The sequence below is a fragment of the Lichenostomus cassidix genome, chromosome 1 (assembly GCF_008360975.1).
Source record: "Lichenostomus cassidix isolate B80296 chromosome 1, HeHo_3.0, whole genome shotgun sequence".
In the NCBI taxonomy this organism is placed as follows: domain Eukaryota; kingdom Metazoa; phylum Chordata; class Aves; order Passeriformes; family Meliphagidae; genus Lichenostomus; species Lichenostomus cassidix.
The window spans coordinates 752,293-773,665 of record NC_139479.1 but is presented as its reverse complement, the minus strand read 5'-3'; the positions used below and the strand labels follow the sequence as shown (position 1 = coordinate 773,665).

General features: G+C 45.0%; 1 protein-coding gene across 2 annotated transcripts in view; it reads left to right on the top strand.

The window, feature by feature from the left end:
* The first annotated feature begins 2,238 nt into the window (after positions 1–2,238).
* The window catches only part of GART (phosphoribosylglycinamide formyltransferase, phosphoribosylglycinamide synthetase, phosphoribosylaminoimidazole synthetase), a 28,446-nt gene continuing 9,311 nt past the window's right edge, over positions 2,239–21,373 (top strand). The window contains exons 1-13 of one of the 2 annotated variants that reach the window (XM_085071760.1): positions 2,239–2,309; positions 5,924–6,072; positions 9,704–9,799; positions 10,378–10,552; positions 11,181–11,292; positions 12,398–12,466; positions 13,997–14,122; positions 14,687–14,774; positions 15,168–15,253; positions 15,823–15,991; positions 16,500–16,731; positions 19,836–19,930; positions 20,847–20,956. In XM_085071760.1, the coding sequence (XP_084927886.1) occupies positions 5,928–6,072; positions 9,704–9,799; positions 10,378–10,552; positions 11,181–11,292; positions 12,398–12,466; positions 13,997–14,122; positions 14,687–14,774; positions 15,168–15,253; positions 15,823–15,991; positions 16,500–16,731; positions 19,836–19,930; positions 20,847–20,956 (1,503 nt within the window). In that variant the 5' untranslated portion in view covers positions 2,239–2,309; positions 5,924–5,927. Of the gene's footprint in view, positions 2,310–3,509; positions 3,645–5,923; positions 6,073–9,703; positions 9,800–10,377; positions 10,553–11,180; positions 11,293–12,397; positions 12,467–13,996; positions 14,123–14,686; positions 14,775–15,167; positions 15,254–15,822; positions 15,992–16,499; positions 16,732–19,835; positions 19,931–20,846; positions 20,957–21,373 lie in introns of those variants that run through there. The other variant, XM_085071675.1, reaches the window with a different exon arrangement.

Below are 21,373 nucleotides of genomic sequence, written 5' to 3'. Positions count from 1 at the left end.
AGAGCCAGGAATTTGTCCTAAATAAAACCCATGAGCAAAAAAAGCTTATTTAACTCAAAGCTCTAGCTAAAAACCATAATTGTCACCAGATTCTGGAGCCCTCTGAGCTACTTAAGCAACTCTTCATGTATTGAAGTCTGAGGAAATGAAAAGTTTTCTAAGGCTGTGTTTTTTCCTTCAGGATGAGCCTAATCTTGTCCCAACCCAAACGTGCAGTTCCCTTGAGGGATTCTGGCCATTTTGCAGGTTTCGTTGCCATGGCTGTTTTTTGTTGTGCCTCAGAGCTCCCTGCACACTTGGCACCGGGAATTCCCTCTGGCAACTGAGCCATGCAGGAAAAAAATGTGGAGAGAGGTGGATGTCTTCCCCTCCCCAGCCCTGGATTCCCTGATGAGTCTCTCCCTGGGAGCAGGAACGGGCTGGGGCAGGAGGTGGGAATGGGAGTGTAAATTCGGAGCTGTGCTGACCACAGAGTGTGTTCTGATCACTCCATCAATCGAGGGCACAGCTGGGTTTGCTCTCTCCACCCTCCCTGGCCGCTGCATGCTGCTGCTTCCCTTGTCCTCCCCGTGGTGATCCTTCATCCCTCAGGGAGTTAGCTCACCAAGCTGGAAGATTTCCTTTATCTATACATATAAATATACTTATGTCACTGCATCGGTTACTATTGTGGTGTCAGCTTTCCAGCACTGTTTTCCTGATCCAAGTGCCAGCACTCCCTTGGCACACAGAGGGAAGGAGAGCCTGGAGGTGGAGAGGCTGGTGGGACCAATGGGAGCTGCCCCAGGCAAGGGCAGCTCAGCCCTGCGTGAACCCACAGTCGCTGAACCTGCAGCTTGCGCACCCCAGACCTGAACAGGGGCCAGCAGCTGGCACAGAGTCCCTGGGCAGGCTGGCTTGGAGCTCTGGGAGCTCTTGGAATGTGCCCTGAACTCCTAAGGGTGACTCAACCCCTGGATTAATTCTGAGGGCAGAAGCACTGGGTTCAGCCCACGGGGTTTTGGGACCACCTGGCCTGGCTGTGGGCGAGTTTGGGAGCTGAGTGAAGGATAGCAGGGTGGATCCTAGGAGAGAATTGAAGTTCAGAGGAGAAAGTTTTAAGTTTGAAGTTGTGAGGAGGAAGTTCCAAGTTTTTGCTTCTTCTCCAATCCCTTCTTTTTATTTTTTTATCCCATAACAGGTCTATGAAAAAAACACCAAAATGCATAAACGGCTGAGACTGCTGGGGTCAGAAACACACAGTCCTCAGTGGGGTGGGAACTTCGCAGCCTTCCCAATTTGGGGTTTTTCCTGTCTCCTGTGAGAATTCTTTTTTTTCTTCTCCTGCCTAACTGCAGGAGGAAAAATGAACCTTGTCCTCTAGTGCAAAGCCAGGTGATAAGCACTCCTCTCCAGGGGCTGGAGGTTGTAGGTTTGAACCTTCACTGGTGACACTGGGCTTGCATCTGTAGTGTTTGGGAAAGTGCTGTCACTGCTGGGGCATTTTTCAGACTCAGCTCTAAGAAGGGTTGGAGTTCATTGAATCCCAGGATGGTTTGGGTTGGGAGAGACCTCAGAGCTCATCCCATTCCAGCCCCTGCCATGGGCAGGGACACCTTCCACTATCCCAGGCTGCTCCAAGCCCCATCCAACCTGGACCTGAATTAAGACACTCTGGGCAAGGACCATGTCTTTGGTCTTAAGGAACTTGGATGCCTCCATCAGGTTTCCTGAATCCCAGTGTTGGGAAGCAAAGGTACAGAGGAGCACAGAGAAAACCAACAGCACTGGAGCTTAATTTAAAAAAAAATTACAGTCTGAAGTAGTGAGCTTCAGTCAGAGCTTTTGCTGTTTGTTCTGAAGTGCAGAGATCTGATTTTAGTTGCACCTTTCCTGCTGTAGTTTGGGGTGAGGTGATAAGGCTCTGCCTTATTAAAATACTCCACCCAGTTGAGATTAAATATTTAGGTAACTTGCATCACACTTGAGAATAAATTGCTTAAGGAGTTTATGTTTTCTTACAGAGTTCTGTTCATAAATGCAGCCAAGGAGCTGAGTTGAACCCCAGGTCTATGCACAGGGGAAGTTTGGAAAGTCAGTGGCTCCTGTCTGTGCCCTGTTCCCAGGGAAATGACAGCACCTGAGTAGCCTCATGTCACTGCTCCCTGTGTTTGGAACCTCCCTGGGCAGGAGTCAGGATGGGGAAAGCTCTGAGGGCTGTGGGTTTGCTTCTCTCACTTGATTCTCTCTGCTCCACAGGCCCTGGTCAAGAGGAAGAGTTCCCTGGTTTGTTGGTGAGCCCCAGCTGCCTTCCTGCAGTGAGGATCAAGGTCTCTGGGCTGATGCTCATCCCTGCTGGCTTTCTCCTGGCATCCTTGGGGATAAGTCTGGGAATCTCCTTGTCTTCACTCTCTTCTTGCCTCCTCTCCTTCTGGATACATGGACTGATTAACTCATTTCTTCATTCCTGTTCTCACTTCCTATAAGCACCTAACAACAGACCTTTTCCTGAAATGTCACTTATCTTCAGTTTCAAACATCTTTTAAACAAACATCTCCATCTCTACCAAAGCAGACGATGGTTGCAGAAGGTAATGACATCCTGTGGTTTGGGATCTTTAAGGATTTTACATGTTGTTTCCAAAAGTCCTGGGGGTGTGATAATCCTCACAGAGTAAATATCTACCTTGTGGATGACTTTAGGTCTTTTGAGAACAGTTTTTTGACTCCTGGATTAATGGCAAAAATAAAAAGGAATGTTGCCTCTTGGAATTTTTGTTTTTAAAGTGAGATCCTGCTGGGCAGCAGAGGAGCCTCCATGACATCATTGAGTTTCAGTGTGAAAAAGAGCTGCCATGGCTACATCTGAACCTCCTAAACTGGCATTGCCACCACAAGTTCTTCTCAAGCCACATTCCTAAATAGAAGGTGCTAGGATACCATAGTGGGATGCACAAATAACACTGAGCTTCAAAACCAATGCATGAAACTTGATTTTCACTCACATTTTGATATAAAATGATTCAATATTAATTGACAATATGAGACATGCCTTGTTCTATTTACTTTACCCATATAAAGCTTTGTGCTGTGTGTGATGAATTCTTTCAGCTGACAGTAGTACCAGAATATGTTACCTCATGGAAGAGAAGGAGGTGATTCTTTGAGTGAGTTGCCATCGTGGTGAGTCACTTGAGGTGGCCACAGTGTCACTGGGTCTTCAGGCTGCCCTGATCAGCACTGTGGGCTTAGTGCAGTGGGAATTTCTTAATGGCCTCGAGCTGGAGGAGGGCAGGGTTGGGTGGGATATTGGCAAGGTATATTCAAGAATGTTCACTAGCTGATTAATGAACACTTTTAACTGGAAAAAACCCAACCTGGAATGGGACAAAATTAACTTTGCTGTTTAGAAACAACAGGATGAGCTGCTTCTGTTCTGCAAAGCTTTTGCTTCTCACTCGTGGGGCATTCCTAGGGAAGCTTGTGTCCCCTGTTCCCAGCTGGAGTGGCTGCAGTTCCCTGTCCATTGGCTGGCTGCAGGGTCAGCGCTGGGGCGGGATTGTTGGGACAGAGACATTTTAACCAGGGGCTGCCAATCTCTGCTCTCTTTGTGCCTCTGAGCTCCTCAGTCCTCCTCTCCCCAGCCTGGTAGCACATAGCACAGAGTGAGTATGGGCTGTCTTTGGTTTAAATCATTCTGATTTAAAAGTTTTAAAAGGTCTAAATTTAAAATTTTTAGTGTTTTAAAGGTTTTAATTTTTTTTTTTCAGAAAATTATGTTACATATAGTTCAACTTCTTATTGATAAAATTTGCCTTTAAAATGCTATTTAGTGGCCACTGGCTCTGGACACCACTGACAATGCTTGTTTAACTTCAAGGGGAGAGCTACCTGCTGTGTGATAAATATTCTTCCATATTACTGTTATATTACTGTCTTTATCTAATCCGTCCCTTATTCTTTTATCTTTTCTTCTTACTTGATTTGTAATGTCAAAGAGATGAGCATAATGTGGTTTCCCAAACATCTATACCATAACTGATCACTTTCAGCCTAACCTGAGTTTTTTATTGCAGGTAATAATGGAGTTTTATAATTAAAACATGTCTGTAACTTTGCAATATCTATATTTGGTCCAACACTGGATTAGAAACCTGTTGGTCTCCCCCAGCATGAAACTCCCATTAAATGTTAGCTCTTGTGTGTTTAGTGGATAGATAGCGAATGACTCAGTGTTAATTTTCTGCTTTTTATCCTTCTATCCATGTTTATTTTGACTTTATTCTCTCTGGATATTTTACCTAATCCAGATATTTTGCCTCATCAGGGCAGCTTTAGTCAAGTCAAGCTGTAGCAGCTGATGTGAGGGGAAGGGACATCCCTGACTTATCTTGAAATCCGCTTTGGATCATTTTTGCCTTTCCCTTAGAAATCTGTTGGGTTTTATTGATTTCCACCCCCCCTCTTTTCTTTGCTAAGATGTATTTTGAGTTGTCCTGTTCTCTTGTCCTCCTGCACAGGGGGTGTCTCTGATCTCCCCTTGGGGCACTGGGCACGTGAGCAAGCGTGGGTCAGGGACCTGGGCTGGTGTGTGACATGTGCTGGGATTACATCAGGGACACTCACCGTTTCTTTTGTCCTAAACTCTTATCTGGCTCTGTTCCTCCCCCACGGAGGTGATCCCTACAGCCTCTGCTCTGGAGCCAGGCTGGGAGAGCTGGGGATGTTCACCTGGAGAGGAGAAGGATCCAGGGAGAGCTCAGAGCTCCTGCCAGGGCCTAAAGAGGCTCCAGAAGAGCTGGAGAGTGACTGGGGACAAGGGATGGAGGGACAGGACACAGGGAATGGCTTCCCAGTGCCAGAGGGCAGGGAGAGATGGGATATTGGGAAGGAATTGTTCCCTGGGAGGGTGGGGAGGCCCTGGGATGGAATTCCCAGAGAAGCTGTGGCTGCCCCTGGATCCCTGGCAGTGTCCAAGGCCAGGTTGGACACTGGGGCTTGGAGCAGCCTGGGACAGTGGAAGGTGTCCCTGCCGTGGCTGGGGTGGCACTGGATGAGCTTTAAGGTCCCTTCCAACCCAAACCATCCTGTTACTCTATTATTTTAGCTCCAAATAAGGACATACATTATTAGTTTATAAATTATGTCCTCCCTTCCTTCCTTTCTTTATTATTTTCTGAATTCCAGTGGGTTTTGTCAGTGTAATGAACTCCTCCATCAGTAAATTTGTGGAGTGTACGTGTAGAAGTAAATCTCAGACGGCCAAGGCTCCCAGAGCTGCTCAGAGCACACGCTGTACTCTTGCCGTGAGTCCCGTGCGTAAGCAGGGTGTGCACACCCAGCTGATGACGTGGGCATCCCAGACCCACTCCCACTGGCCAGCAGAACATCCAGGTGTTTTCCCAAGCCTCACTGGAACAGGAGAGTGGAGTGGATACCCCACACTACCTTGTCTGAATGAGCTCCTATATTAATGCTGCCTGTTGCTGGCCTTGTGGTTGGTCTTTCCAAGGAAAGCCAGAGTTGAAAGTTATATCCTTGACTCACTGCTTGGAGCCTTTCCTTTCCATGAGATATTCAGAGCTTTTCAGGCATTGCCTCTAAAACCCCTCTTTTGTGGCCCCATGCAGCACCAAACACTCTGTGTTCATACAGTGAGTGCATCAGAAGGGCTTTGACCTTTGCAGACTTGGATTCTCCAAGCAATAGTTGCCCAGAGAGGTTGTGAACTCCTCACCCCTGGCAGTGTCCAAGGCCAGGTTGGACATTGGGGCTTGGAGCAGCCTGGTACAGTGGAAGGTGTCCCTGCCATGGCAGGGGTGGCACTGGATGGCATTTAAGGTCCCTTCCAACCTAAACTCTTCAGGCATTCTGTGATTCTCTAGGCTGAAAGTCCCAGTCTGCTCACTCACCAGGGTTTTCCTTGTGTCCTGGTTTCCTGCAGGGCCATGGCTGAGCGGGTGCTGGTGATCGGCAGCGGAGGCAGGGAGCACGCCCTGGCCTGGAAGTTGGCTCAGTCCCCCCAGGTGAAACATGTCTTTGTGGCTCCAGGAAATGCAGGGACTGCTGACAATGGGAAAATCTCCAATTCAGGTAAAACAAAAAAAAATACCATTTTTAAACTTGATAACTCAACCCGGAAGTTGTTGAGGTGAAATCACAGCTGGTAGTGTGAAAGGATGATGATGATGATGATTATTATGATGATAGAGGAGATGGATTACCATTTTTTAAGGTTTTGGGCATGTGAACTAGATTTTAGATGTAGTTAAGAAGTAAAAAAAAAAGTCTGAGCAAAGCCTTGTGTAAGTTGTGTAATTAATTTTATAAGATCTCAGCTGTGATATCTCATTGTTTAGGTTTGGGTTTGGAGGATTCAGCCAGAGCTGTTCCTCTGGGAATCCAGCTCAGGATAGTTGCTCTGGTTCCCACCTAAATTTCCTCCTGTGCTCTCAGAAGTGTGTTGAAACTCCATGACCCTCACAACCTGTAACAAGAACACTCTGTCACTGTGAAAATAAATTCATTCCTTTGTTTTAGTGACCTTAAGAAATCAAGGTTATTTTCAAATATTTCTCTCTGTGTACTGACTGCCTGGTTTGAGCTCTTGGTTTAGCATACTAAGCTCTGACTGGCTGTAATTGAAACTTTTCATAGTTAATAGTTTTGTGAAATCGAGCTTCAGATGCTGCAAATTGAGCATCCAGAATTTGGTGCTGCATTTCAAAAAAACTCTGGTCTGCAGTGCTGGCACCCAGGAAATCACAAACCACAGAGATTCCTGTGTCCTTCACATAACAGATCCAGATTTAGGGGCTTTGACCCACCTAAGTCTTCAGTTTTCCCTTTACAACACGTGACAAGATACGGAATTCAAGTTAACACAGGATGCACATGAATTGGATTATACACATCCATTTTCTGCACTTGTGTTGGTGTGGGAGTAACTTCTTGTGGTTTTGTCTTGGGGAAACATGAATCCTGCCAAGTTCTTGTACAGCAGGTAATCATTGTATAGAATTCCACTGGAATGCTTCATTACAGGCTTTTTAAAGAACTTTGTCCTTAATTTCTTTGACCAGTCACAGAATCATAATTAGTTTTTTTCTCTGTTGGGCCTCTGAGGAGAGGCCTGGACGGAAGAGCTTGATAAGACCAGAAAGTAAAAAAAAACCCCTTTACCCTTGTGCTAAACTGAGTTCACTGCCTGGCTGCAAGGTCTGTAGAATGGGAATTTCAGTATTTTTTTTCAAGCTGTGCCTTTTTAAACCCCCCTGTGCTTTTCTCTCTTTCATTCCATAAAAAAACATGGCACCACCAGTGGAAAATGCTTGAGCTCAAGCCAGGTCCAAGAAATCTCCCATATGGAATGAATTGTTTTGTTCTACACCTGTGCTTTGGAGGAGAAACCTTCAGCCACCTGGGAAGAACCTAGAATTTGTGAAGAGTTTGACTGATGTGGGTTTTTAAGGAAAGAATTTGTCTCACCTGTTCAGGAATTCCAGTGCTGTCACTGGGGCCTTCATTTAACTCAGGGTGGAAAATGGGAAACAGCTTGACAGAAGCACATGAGCCCTGTTATGTCGTGTGGACAACAATGTCTGGGAATATCTGGGAAACTCCTTCCCTGGTTTCTGGGGATTTTTCAGTTTTATCAAGATTTGGCTCTGAAAGTTTGTCCTCCCTTCGTGGACCATGAAATTGCCTTTAATTAGCATTGCAGCTCTGGGTCTCAGGTGATTACTGAAACATGCAAAAGTGAGCTGAAAAGTATAAATAACCTTAAATCTTTCAAACTTTGCCTGGATTCGAGTAAGAATATATTTTTTGTCATCGATCTGAGCTGTTAATTGTTTCCAGCATTGAAGAGGGATTGAGGTTGCATGCCTAATACAGGTTTATATTGAATTTAGACTGGATTGTCAGGGCAGTTTTGGTGCAGAAGCACTGTCAATGGCTTGCTGAATGCAGACACAGACAGAGGTGTGTCTGTGAATGGACTTTACCATCCTGACACCTCCTTCTGTCACATTTTACCTCCCAGTGTAACTTGTACTCTTCAATTGAAGCTCCACCTTTGGAAGCCTTGGTCCAAGGTCCTCCTGTCTGGTTCCAAAGGGATGTTCAGCTGTTGTTTTAAACAGTCAATCACAGTTACAGAAATGCCCCCTTGCAGTCAACAACCCCAGGAAAATGATGTTTGGGAGGAAAGCTCAAATCATGGATAAACAACATGATTTGTTCCTTCCTGTTAGTTGGTAGGACATTTCGCCATGGTGTAAATTTTGTGCCACACTCGCTGTTCATGTCATGAGTAGATCAGACCTGCAGCAAGAAATTTGGGATGAATTCCATTCTCTCTCTGTGCTTGGAGAGGGACTGGGGACAAGGGCTGGAGGGACAGGACACAGGGAATGGCTTCCCAGTGCCAGAGGGCAGGGAGAGATGGGATATTGGGAAGGAATTGTTCCCTGGCAGGGTGGGGAGGCCCTGGGATGGAATTCCCAGAGAAGCTGTGGCTGCCCCTGGATCCCTGGCAGTGTCCAAGGCCAGGTTGGACATTGGGGCTTGGAGCAGCCTGGGACAGTGGAAGGTGTCCCTGCCATGGCTGGGGTGGCACTGGATGATTTTAATGTCCCTCACAGTCCAAACCAGTCTGGGATTCCATGAGTCTCTGACTTTATTCATCCAGGCTGGGGTGAGCACAGTGGGCACTGAACAAAGTCCTGTCCTGTCTCTCTCATCACTCCCCCAGAAAGTGGCTGGGAGACCATCAGATCCCAGTGTATTGCCAGTCTTCTGCCATGTCGCAAGGGAAAGGATGAGAGAAAATGACCCTAAACTGCACCAGGGGAGGTTCAGATTGGAGATCAAAAACATTTTTTTTCCCTGAGTGTTCAGGAATTAGATTAGCTGCCCAGGGAGGTTTGCAGTCCCTGTCTCTGGCAGTGTTCAGGAGGAGTCTGGATGTGGCCCTTGGGGACATGGTTTGGGTGATGCTGGTGCTGCTGGGGTGGCACTGGGTGATCCTGAAGGGCTCTTCCAGCCCTGATAATCCTGGGATTCTGTGCTCCCTTTGCCAGCACCATACCCTAATATGTTCAGTCTCCTCCCTGCACAAGCAGCCAATCCACACTGGGCTCATCTCCTTTTTGGCTCTCTGGATCTGTGTTCCCATCCTCTGCAGACCTTGGCTTTATTTATTCATGATAAAAGCAGTGGCATTGCAGGGCTTTGCGTAACTTTGGGATCATGGAATTGACATTATTGTCTTTGGTGCAGGATGTTTCTTTTGTTTGCACAGTTTGGGGCATTCCAAGTGGCGTCACATTGAATGTTTGTTTTTGGAAAGATAATGGTTGTAACAACCTAAGCTTACGTATCCTCACTGTTAATGACAGCACAGTGTCCTTCTTAATTAAGAGCGCCATAATTAACAAAAAAGTTCTGATTCCCCTTGGTTTCTGAGGGCTCTGTTTAGTGCAAATTTTAGATGGCACTACATAAAGAAGGAAAAAAAGAAAATGAGTTGGAATGTCAACCAGAGCCTTTGCCTGGGGTTCGGGGGGGTGTTTTGGGTGAGTCTCTGTCAGTGTGAGCCTCACTTTTCCAGGTTCCCAGTGACCTGGCAGCCCAGAAGGTGAGGCTGCTGAGTGTCCTGTGATAGATAACTCAGTGCTGAACACCCATGGATGGAATCTTCCCTGTTTTGTGTCTCCAACAGCTGTTCCAGTCAGTGACCATGCTGCTGTTGCCCAGTTCTGCAGGGATCAGGACATCAAGCTGGTGGTGGTTGGTCCAGAGGTTCCTCTTGCTGCTGGTAAGAGAAACAAGCTGGAAGTCACAGCCTTCAGCATTTAGGAAGAAAAGTAAATTTTAGTGCTCATCTGTGCATCACTCAACAGTCTCTCCAGTCTGAATGGAAACAGATCCTCTGAAGCAGTTTCCCTGAAATTCAGAGTTGCACTGAGGTGAAAAGGAATTTCTGAAGGGTAGTGTGTGAGCAAGAAAGCCAGTTTTGGTTTTCCTATGGAGTTTTCATGGTTTGAAATAATTATCATTTGAGCCTTGGTTAAAAAAAAAAATTATAATCATGCTGATAATTTTTCTGCTTAAACCTTTTGGCATCTTCACAAAAGACTCATGCTGACCTTTTAGCTCAAAGGTATCACAAACAAAGGGAGGATTGTCATCCCTTCCCAAACCCAGCACATCCTGGGGGCCTCCAGAGCTGCAGGGTTACCTTTTCCTGCTTCCAGCGAGGAAAGCAGGCACTGCAGACATGGAGAAGATTTCTTATTCCTGGCATTCCTGCCCCGAGGAATCCCTGCACCCCTGGGCTTGGCTGGCCTGACTGCCATAAATCATCTGGAGATTTATAACATGTTTTGTGTTTAGGAATTGTGGATGACTTGACAGCAGCTGGGATCAGGTGCTTTGGCCCCACAGCAAAGGCAGCTCAGCTGGAATCCAGCAAGAGCTTTACCAAAGCCTTTCTGGACCGTCATGAGATCCCCACTGCCAGATGGAAAGCCTTCACTGATCCCAAAGCAGCATGTGGCTTCATCAACAGGTACAATTCTTGGCATTTCAGACATATTCTCACTGACAGGGTGCTGGATGTCCAAACCAGTCAAAGGATTGCTCATGTGTCAATACCTTTGTGATAGAACATCTGCAAAGGTTTCAAAGGATCACCTACCCTGACTCTCAAACTGCAGCAAGTCTGATAAAAATGGTTCCTCCTGCTCTCAAATGAAATGAGAGTTCAGTGTTCAGTTCACTGGAGAATGTAGGACAAGCTGTTATTTTTTTGTCAGTTTGCCTGCTGGGGAAAGGCAGTGAGCAGCCCAGAGCCATCTGTGCTGGCTTCTTGTCCCTTTTCTCAACCAACAGAACTGGAGAATTACTGAGCAACTGATGATCTGCTCATGCCAGTACAACCCAGGTGATCCCAGGTGATGCAAGAGTAAATTCCCAAATTGTAAGCAGCAATGAACAGTCAGGAAATTCCGTGGTGGGGAAAAGAGGCAGAAATCCTTCTGAGGCAGAGCATATTGGCAGCAGCCTGGTGTGATTTGTGTGTTATTCAAGAAAGTTGCTGTGAAAACTGAGAAGTATTTTGATCTTTCAACTCCTGAAATGTTCAAAATGTCTTTGAAGGATTGTTTATGTTGAATGTCTGTCCTGTGCCTTGGCAGTGCCACCTTCCCTGCTTTGGTTGTCAAAGCCAGTGGCCTGGCAGCTGGCAAAGGAGTCATCGTGGCTTCCACCAAGGAAGAGGCCTGCAAAGCTGTCACTGAAATCATGCAGGTGAGCAGGAATATCTCACACAACATCAGCTGTTCACCACCTCAGAGCATCAAAGATATTCCTTATTTCATTGGCTGTAAGACATCAGATCTTTTACCTGTTATTTGTCCAGCTAGGAAATTCTGTTGTATTTATTGCTTGAGACACAGTTCCTGTAAGCTAAAATAAAACCATTCTTCAGGAAAATCCGCCCTTATTTCACTTATTTATATATGCAATTCCTTTTTTTTACTGTTTGAGACTTCTGCAACCCAACAGATCCCACAGGGCAGGAGCATGAGCTCAGCTATTGAGGTGGATCTTTACAAGCACCATTAGGACTTCAATGTGTAGTCAAATTCTGGTGGAATGACTTCAAGTGAAGTTTAGGTTGAGGTAGGATATTCCACAAATATATTTGGAGTATCAAGGTTTGAAGTGAGGCCAAATGAAGTCATTTGATCTGACCAGTGAGGAGCACAGAGCTGAGGCTCCCAGGTCAGACCCTCAGCTGGTGTCAGCAGCACAGCATCCTGAAATTCCATGGAGAGACAATATCTGACACACTTGTGCTTCAAGAGTCAGGGGGCTGCAGTCACATCTTGGGGGTCTGTGGCCATTGGACAATACAGAAAACCTGCAAGTTAGAGAGTCTTAGAGACCCCCAAAATCACATTGTCCACATGGGCTGGTTGCTCTTAATTTCTTAATTACCCAGAATATGCAGCCAGTGTCCAAGCATTGCACTGGGATATGAAAATCTTGCTCCTTTCCCGTGTGTTGTATAAAATTGCACTTTTTTATCAAGTGAAAAAATGCAGATTGGAGACTTGGCAGTTGTCATTGCTGTTGGAGTGAATTTCAGAGTGTAGAGCATGAGGAGATGCTCATTAATCACAAATACCCTCTGCAATTTGAAAATATTCAGTAATAAAGCCTGCATTTATTGAACAATAAACAGAAAAGAGGAGCAGGGATTTTACCACTGCTGACATCCCTGGGGGGAGAATGGATTCAGTCTCAAACCTGTGGTGCATGTTTGCTGTATTAAAAATATGTATTTCTTGTTGCATTTTCAATAGTTTAAAACTGAAACAGAGCTAAAGAGATTTTTGTTTTACTGTAGGATAAGAGTTTTGGCACAGCTGGGGAAACAGTTGTTGTTGAAGAACTTCTTGAAGGAGAAGAAATTTCTGTAAGTGCATCTCCCTGGAACACTTTGGTTCTACCTGTTCTAAATTGTTTGGGATTCACTATTTAAGTACCTTCACCTACAAAGTGTAGGATTCTGTTAGTTAAATTAATGCCATTGCCTGTTCATAAACAAAATGGTGTGAGTTAAAGACAGCTGTGTTAAGAACCAGGCTTCCTGTGCTCTATTACATTAAATTAAATCAAATTAAATGAGAATATCTGGTGCCACATGGAAAAGAAAACCCAAATTGTAATTTTTTTAGTGTCCTGGAGGCCCCAGATCTGTGTTAGGAGTTTCTGCCAGCTCAGTGTTTTCAGAGTGTTGATTTATCTGCAGGCACAGAGCATTTCCTTCATTCTAAGCTGGTTCAGCTCCTCCATTGAAAAGCTGGACGTGGTTTGATTGGCAGAGTGGGAAGGAGGGAAGGCAAAGGAAGCCCAAAGTTGGGCAACTCGACACCTGCAGCACACAAAGGCCAGCAGCCAAGCTGCAGCTCAGATTCCCGAGTGCTGGGGCTGGAATGGACTTGTGCTGGATGTTGGGAACATTCCTCAGGGAGCTGTGCTGTTTACAAAGTAAATCAGCCCCAGCTCTCCCCATCTCTGCATGCTCTGCTCTCCTGCCTGCCAGGAGAAATGCATGTGCAGATATTGGGTGTCTCTGTTCCCTCCTGCTTGCCTTGACCTGTTTAGGAGCTAAGGGATTATCCAGCTCTTCATTCTCTGCTGGGAAATATCTCATGCTCCTAAATATTCCCTGGAATGCCAAGCAGATTTATTGCAATGTGACACAGTAATACAAACATGCAAAATGTGTAAGGTGGGTTTTTTTCAATGCTGACTGAGAGTTATTAAGAAAATTTACTGCTTGCCTTGCCCAGAAAAATAATTCACCTTCTACAAATGACTTATATTAATACTGTGGCTTATTTTGGATCCTTGCTGTTTTTATAATTAGCATTATAAAATGGTTTTGAGAACTGTTCCCATTAGTCCAGACAGGGAACAACATCACCCAGTTTGAGTGAACAGCATCAGCCAGTTCCAGAAGTTGCCAGCAGCCTTGTTATTCTGAAGATATTGAGGATAAAAGCAACTGCTATAGAAATAATTTATAAATATTTCACGAGTAAATGGCTTTATCAGCAAGGAAAAGGAAGTCTTGAAGGGAATGTAATGCCTTCCTTCTGGGGAAGGGGGTGGGAGGGGAAGGCAAGAAGCAGTTTCCATCATGCAGTATTTTAATTTTTTTTTTTTTAACCTTTTGAGTGTTTCTTTTCAGTGCAACTGCTGATAGTACAATTTTTCTAGGTTTTATTAAAGGTAATTTCTGCAGGAAGGTCACACAAAATGAGTCCCTGCTTCCTGAGGAAAAGGCAAATGCTTAGAGCACCATCATTTGTTGTATCAGGGAGGCAGAGTTTCTCCTCTTAAACATCCCTTTGCCACACAGAAAACCTATATTTGCACCAACTGCACTTCATTTTAACCCCAGGGAGGGATGGATTTTACCTCTTGTCCTTGTTTGCAGTACCTGTGTTTCAGTGATGGTGTCACCATTGCTCCCATGCCCCCAGCCCAGGACCACAAGAGGCTGATGGATGGAGATGAAGGGCCCAACACAGGAGGGATGGGAGCTTATTCCCCAGCTCCTCAGGTGAAAATGGATCAGCAAGAAGGGGAAAATGCATTGATAAGGGAGGGAAACTGGATTGATGAGGGGATGTTTCACTGCAGCTGCAGCACAGCTGTCACTGCAAGCCTGTGGGAATGTTGAGCTGCAGTGTGAGGAACTCTGCTGGATGGAAAGAGCTGCCTAAAACAGACATGGCCAACTGAAACCCCAACTTCACACCTTTCTCTAAAGAGGAGATCTCTACTGTATTACTTGGAATTACAAAGGGGGAAGTGTTATTTCTGCAACCTTGTTTTTGATTTAAGGGGTTTGAAGTGTTATGAAATGCTGCTCATTAGAACCAAGTCCTTAACCCACAGTTTTATCTTGTGCTAAACAAAGCTAATGATGGACTTTTGCTGTGGCTTAAGGTAGTTCAGTGTCTTCTTGGCAGGGAACTTCTGTGGGCAGAAATAGAGAGAAAAATACCCTTAGCTTTCCATTGGAGTGAGCAAGAAACCATCCAAGACTTCTGCTTGGCTCTTAAAAACACCAAATCAGGCCCTCCCTGTTTACAAACACTGATTTCTAACTGTGTTTTATTAGATTTCTAAAGATTTGCTGCAGAAGATAAGAGAGACTGTTCTTCAGAAGACTGTTGATGGCATGAGGAAAGAAGGTGTCCCCTATTTGGGTATGTGCAAAACTTGGGGATTTTTAACCATAAGGAAAACAATTTTATTTTGGTTTTTTCCTCCTTATAGCCTAACTCACACTGGAAGTTAAGGGAAACGGCTTTGATTTATTTGGCAACTGGGTTTGGTATCAGTGGCTTGATTCAGAGTCCATGGAAATCAAGAGATGTCATTTCATTAATGGGGATAATTCCTCAAGTGAGGAAGAACATAAAGGAAAAAGGTTCAAAAATAAGCTGCAAAATTGTGACCACAACTACTTCTGCCTGATTTATTTTTAATATTTCTCAAATTCACTGAGCACAGGTGGCAGCCACTTAAACCCTCTTATCAACAGATTCAAAACAAATGAGTTCCTGAAATAGCTTTTTCTATCTTTTTTTTTGTTCTAGGTGTGCTTTATGCTGGATTAATGCTCACCAAAGATGGACCTAAAGTTCTAGAATTTAACTGCAGGTTTGGTGACCCAGAGTGTCAGGTGAGTTATTTTGTAGGTAGCTACAATTTGGCATTATTAGAGGAGAAAAATCTGTGACCATCTGTGACTATTGTTGACCAACATAGGGGTGAACAATCAGCTTGTTGCACCAAGATTTAAAATATTTGGGTTGTTTGTTGAAGGCAGAAGGTCTGCTAGGAAATTGTTCCATTCCTGAGAAGATTTCAGTGGGTTGGACTCAAATCTGGGCTTTGCAAGGACCAGCTTGAGGGGAGCTCAGCACTTCCCTGTCTGTTCTGGAATGAATTCTGGATTTTTCCTTACTCCCTGATGGCAAGAGGAACAAATGTCTTCATTTGTGTTCATCAGAACAAATTAGGTTCTTTGTCCTTTACTTTTCCCCTTCATATGTAATAATTCTTTTACTCACAGACATTCTCTTCAAAGAAGAGTATTTTTAAGGATTCCCAGATGATACACCATATGTGTGAAAATGCAATTTGTGGACACATTCAATGCCATTTTTACAGCTGCATCAGTGTCTTTTCAAGGGTAGGGAAGACAATGCAGGAATAGCTTGTTTAATTTGCTGGTGTGTGTTCCTGTAGGTGATTCTGCCCCTGCTGAAGAGTGACCTGTATGAGGTTATGCAAGCAGTGATCAACAGGAGGTTGGCCAACTCCATGCCAGTTTGGAAGGAGGACAGTGCAGCTGTGACTGTGGTCATGGCTAGTCAAGGCTATCCAGGGGCATATCCCAAGGGCTTGGAAATAACAGGTAAATAGAGCAGGAGAGCCTGCAGGAGGCTCATTCCTCCCCTGCTCTCTCCTGCTGCATGGAGGTGATCACCAGAACTGAGATTCATAGAAACCCTGCTGCTGGGTCAGCAGGAGCAGCTGAATGTTCACACATCTCAGTTTATTCTGGTGCATTTGCACCAAAACTCCACACTGTTGTTATGTGATGTTGGCACAGCACTGATATTGAATACCTGCTGCAGTCAGGGGGTTCTGCTCAGGGTTCTTGGGTCAGTTGATGCTTCATGCTCTGGGTGTCACTGAGGCACAAAAACCCAGCTGGAATTAGATGATGTGTGTCAGCTAAATGGCTCTTCTCATCCCTGAGCACACAGGTGACTTGTCTCTCCTGCAGAGGTATTTTTTACAGATTTATTGCTATTTCCCAGCAGGATCACCCTGCCTTTGGTTTTTAGACACGAAGTGCTCAGTATCTCTTCGCTGAGAACGTTCTAACCAGCAGATGATTTTTCTAACACCACCCACAGGGCTTGCTAAGGCCGAGCAGCTGGGGCTGCAGGTGTTCCACGCAGGCACGGCCCTGAAGGACGGCAGGGTGGTGACCAGCGGGGGCAGAGTGCTCACAGTCACTGCCATCAAGGAGGACCTGCCGGCGGCACTGCGGGAAGCCAACCTGGGCGTGGCTGCCATCCGCTTCCAGGGGGCCATCTACAGGAGGGACATTGGCTACCGGGCCATAGCCTTCCTCAAGCAGTCCAGGTAGATATTCCAAATCCCTGAAATGGAAATACCTGCTGGGAAAAGGATCTAAGCACATCCCTGGTTGGTATTAATAACTGGTGTTGATATTCTGTGTAACGCTTGACAAGTTTAAACTCCCCTCCTCCTACTCAACCTCAGCAAGACCAGCCAAGGGAGGAACATTTTGAATTCCTCATCCATGTTTTTACTCTCCCAAGTCTGAGCTGAACTACAGTCACAAGCAGACAGGAATGATCAGTGTTGCTGCAGTTGTTGGCTCTGGTTTAGGATAGGTGAACTTCTGCTTCTTGGACCTTGGCTCACAGCTTTTGCTCTGGGTTTGTATTGTCCAGAAGTCTAATATTGGATATCATGAAACGTGGTCTGAGGCTGCCAGAGCTCCAGGAGTGTTTGGACTCTGCTGCCAGGGATGCCCAGGCTGGAATTGTTGGGGTGTCTGTGCAGGGACAGGGTGGCACTGGATGATCCATGTGGGTCCTTTCCACTCAGGATATTCCATTATTCTGTACATGAACAAAATTTGAGCTGCTTTATCTGTTCTTTTTCGTTTTTAAAATGGTTAAAACTGCCTTGAAACCCTTACTTTGTTGGGATTTACATTTTACTGGAATAGCTGCCTAACAACAGCAGGCATCCCTTCTTGTTTCATCCCTTCTCTCTATTCTCATTCCTTTAATTGTCACAGTATTTACTGTAACACTTTGGAGATCACATGGGTGTGGGGTTTTTTTACAGCCAGGAGTCCTGTTGTCTCTTCAATGTTCCTGAAAGCTTCTTGTAGGATTTTAGACTCATTTTTACCTGATAAGAAACTGCTCTGCTTCAATGAGCTCCTAACATACCTTTTCCCAAGGGGTTCTTTTGTAGGCTGGGAAGCACATCAGTGACAGTTCCAGTGTATCCTGATCAGTACTTTGTAAAATCACGATCAATAAACTTCCTAAAAGAAGAAGGGTGTTGGTATTTAGTCTTCTTTCTCTCTCATCTGTGGGCAAACTGAAGCGAGAAGGTGGAATTGGGATTTGTAGCAGAAAAAATCAGGTCAGTGAGGCAAGAGGAGGCACTTTTCTGGGCAGTTCCCTCCCACACTGAATTCCTTGGGCACACAGCCAGCAGGTTTCCTGCCTGGAATGCCTGCCTGGGAGGATCTGGCTGATCAGGGAGGCTCCTGGGGGCTGTTTGCAGTGGGTGCCTGGGGCACTGCCCTGGGTGCTGCTCCAGTACTGCTCCTGAAGGGACACAGCAGTTGGGATGCTTCAGCCCCAGAATCCCCAACTGGCTTGGGTTGGAAGAGACTTTGAAATTTATCCTGGTTTAACTCATCCTTCCACTATCCCAGGCTGCTCCAATCCCATCCCCTCTGGACTCAGTTAAGGAAGGGAGATGGCTCTGAAATTTGGGGACTCAGCTCCACCTGGCAGCCTGGCAGGATTCAGTTCTCAGGCATTTCACCTCATGAAAATAGCCAGAATGCTTAATGAAAAGCATTCCAGAAAATCTAAAGAATTAAAGATTCATTTAAAGGATCAAAGCAGACACCAATTTTTTTTTTTTATCGAAATACTCCTAAAAACATGGTGAAATTCTGGTGAACATTTATCATGTCCAGGCAGAAAGAGCCTGACTTTGATCTGTGAGTGTTGCAGGCCAATATTTCCTTGAGTCTTATTCACAGCCTGAGCAGCTGCCTGTGGTAATTCTTGTCCTCTTGCCAATTTTGGAGCAGGGATATGCTGTAAGTGCTGACACCTTTGGATTTTCCTGATAGCACTGCTCCTGGGCTAGTTGTGCTGGCATTTTAAATCTTATCAATTCCAGATATTCCAGCTATGATCTTCACAACAGAAATACCTTTTATCCTACGCACTAAAAAAGAAATTTCCTACATCTTAAGATTTAATAGGCAGAGTACAAAATATCTGCTCCATTTAATGCAATTGTAGACATCTGTGTTTGTCTCTGACTTTTTCAGTATTTGCTGAGTTCTTGACCTGGTCCCTGAGATGGATTTTGTGGATGAACTGAATTTCTTTTGTTCAGCTGAGTCAATTTTAAACGAGTTTCAGTTGCTTTGTTGTATTTGTCCATGTTAATCAACACCCTTTAAATTTAAACTTCAGCCTGAATCCCATCAGGAAGAGAGAGAAAACAGGGCTGGACCTAAAATAGGGATGCACCTGGTTCATGGCATTGACAGCCTGGGAATAACAACTGCTTAACTGGCAGGAGCTGTGTTTGGTAGGAGTGAAAAGTCATTAAAATCCCTGTCCCCAGAAGGGAAAGGTCCTTCTGTAAATATGAGATGCTGCTTCATGTCCCCAGGGAGCTGTGGGGACACACAGGTGACACCAGTTTGTACCAATGTGTTGATCTCACATAAACCCCACCCAGAGCTCACAGACATCTTCTAGATTCCTGAAGCCCACCTTAGCAATCTGTGTCTTTTTAAGTAAATAGAGAAGCTATTCTTTAATAGAAAGTCTATTTAATTAAAAAAAGAGGCATGGCTGGTTTTGTGGCATCATTCCAGTGATAAGGAAAAACAACCTTTAGGCTGCAGCTGTAAAACTCTGGAAGTATCCTGGAGGTTGTTGATTTACCTGAGACTTGTGGGTGGAAAAGTGACTTTTGCTCAGCCCTGCTCTGACCCAGCTGTGCATTTGTGTGCCTGGTGTGGTTTGGGAGCTTTCCACTGCCACCTCAAGGGCTGGTGGCACTCAGAGCTCTGGGCTGGTGACAAGGTGGGGATCAGTCACACCTTAGACTCAATAGTCTGGGAGGTCTTTTCCAGCCTGGATGATCCTGGAATTCTGTATCTGGACCAGAGATTCAAACGTGGCAAAATCAGATCTGTGCTGCCTATTTTACCTTGTTGTCAGGGGTTTGTTGTTGGTTTCATCTTGGGGTTTGACTGTAGGATCCCAATGCTCTGATATCATCTCCAAGAGCCTGGAATTATCCACGTCCTGCTCCTTGCAGCTCCTCCTCCGACAGCAGGGTGGGATTCTGCACAGCTAATCCCCTCAGGGATGTGAAGAAGCAAAAGTTATTTGCAAATACCTGTTGGTGCATTTAGTAACCATTCTCTCCCACTCTTTCAGAGGCCTGACTTACAAGAACAGCGGGGTGGACATTGAAGCAGGGAACACTTTGGTGCAGAAGATCAAACCCTTGGCTGCAGCCACATCAAGGTCAGGTAAGACAAGAACCTTCTGCTCCTCTTTTGGTCACTTCTTGGCAAGGAGCTTTATCAGTTGATCTTGACCTTGATAAAAAGCTCATGTTTATGGGTGTTGCCTGTTTCTAGTTGACACAAGGACATCTGAGGCAAGCAAATGCCTGTGATTTTATTCCAAATGTACATTTTTTAATCCCTAAATGGCTCTGAACCGCATCTCCTGAATGTCAGGGATGTTGGAGAGCACAGTTGAGCCCTGAAAAAGGATAAATGAAGGCAAAAATCACATCATTTCCTGCTGGGTTTGATTCCATGGATTATGATTTCTTGCACAGTGAGCTCTATAATTTGGAGGGGGTGAATGTTTAGAAAGGCTGTGAGATGTAGAATTCCTGAGATAGATATGGAAGACATATCTTTTGCTTGGTTAAACCAGCAAAATTGATTCATCTTTTTTTGGGGGACTCAGGCACATCTTGCTCTAGCAAGTAATTCTTTGGACTGATTTAAAATATCATTTGTTTATTAAATGGCCCTTTTATTTCAGATTAACTGAGAACCTTCTAATAAAGTCAGATACACACAGAGGGAAAAATACAGATATTCTCACACCAGTACAACAACCTTACCATAATTCCTCCTGTTTTTCAGAAAAACACTCAGTGCAAGGGGAAAATCTGTCAGTCACAGTAATTATTGACTGTTCAGTCACAAAGTCTGGGGTTTTTAGGCTTAGGCTAATGATGAATTAAAAAGACAAAGCCCACCTAAGCAGATTAGGAGCTCCTCAGTGAAGAGGCTCTAAATACCAGAGAAAAGTTTCCTGGTGACAAAGCAGAGTTGTGTTGACAAACCCTGGAGAGACTTTGTGGTGGAGATCCTGGAGGAGCCCCTGGAAGTCAAGCTGATGTTTTTCCTGTTTCCTGGCTGCCAGGCTGCAATGCAGAGCTTGGAGGCTTTGCTGGGCTCTTTGACCTGAAAGCAGCTGGCTACAGAGATCCCATCCTGGTGTCTGGAACTGATGGCGTTGGCACAAAACTCAAGGTAAGGTGGAAATCCATGGCAAAGAAGGAAAAACAGCACAGAAGGGGAAAATGTGTTAACAGAAAATAGCAGTTGTCTTGTAAAAATACCTAGATGTCTTTCTAAAAAGGGGATGGAAACTGAAATTGCAAAAGAATTAAATACCTGTCAATAGCCAGAAGTTGATATGGTGCCTAAAATAACTGGGTTTTAAATATTCAGAAAAGTAATCAGGAATTTCGTTTCACAAAGGCAGCATCTCCACCCTCAAAAAAGATTATTCATGGGGGAGAACATTGAATCCCAGGGCTGCAAGGAAACCCTTTCCAGCACAGTTTCCTTCTCAGTGCCTTTTGGATTTGCCAGTGGAGATTATTCAGCAATAACTGCTGAAGAGAATCAGAGATGCCAATAAACGAAGCTGCTCCTCAAAGCACA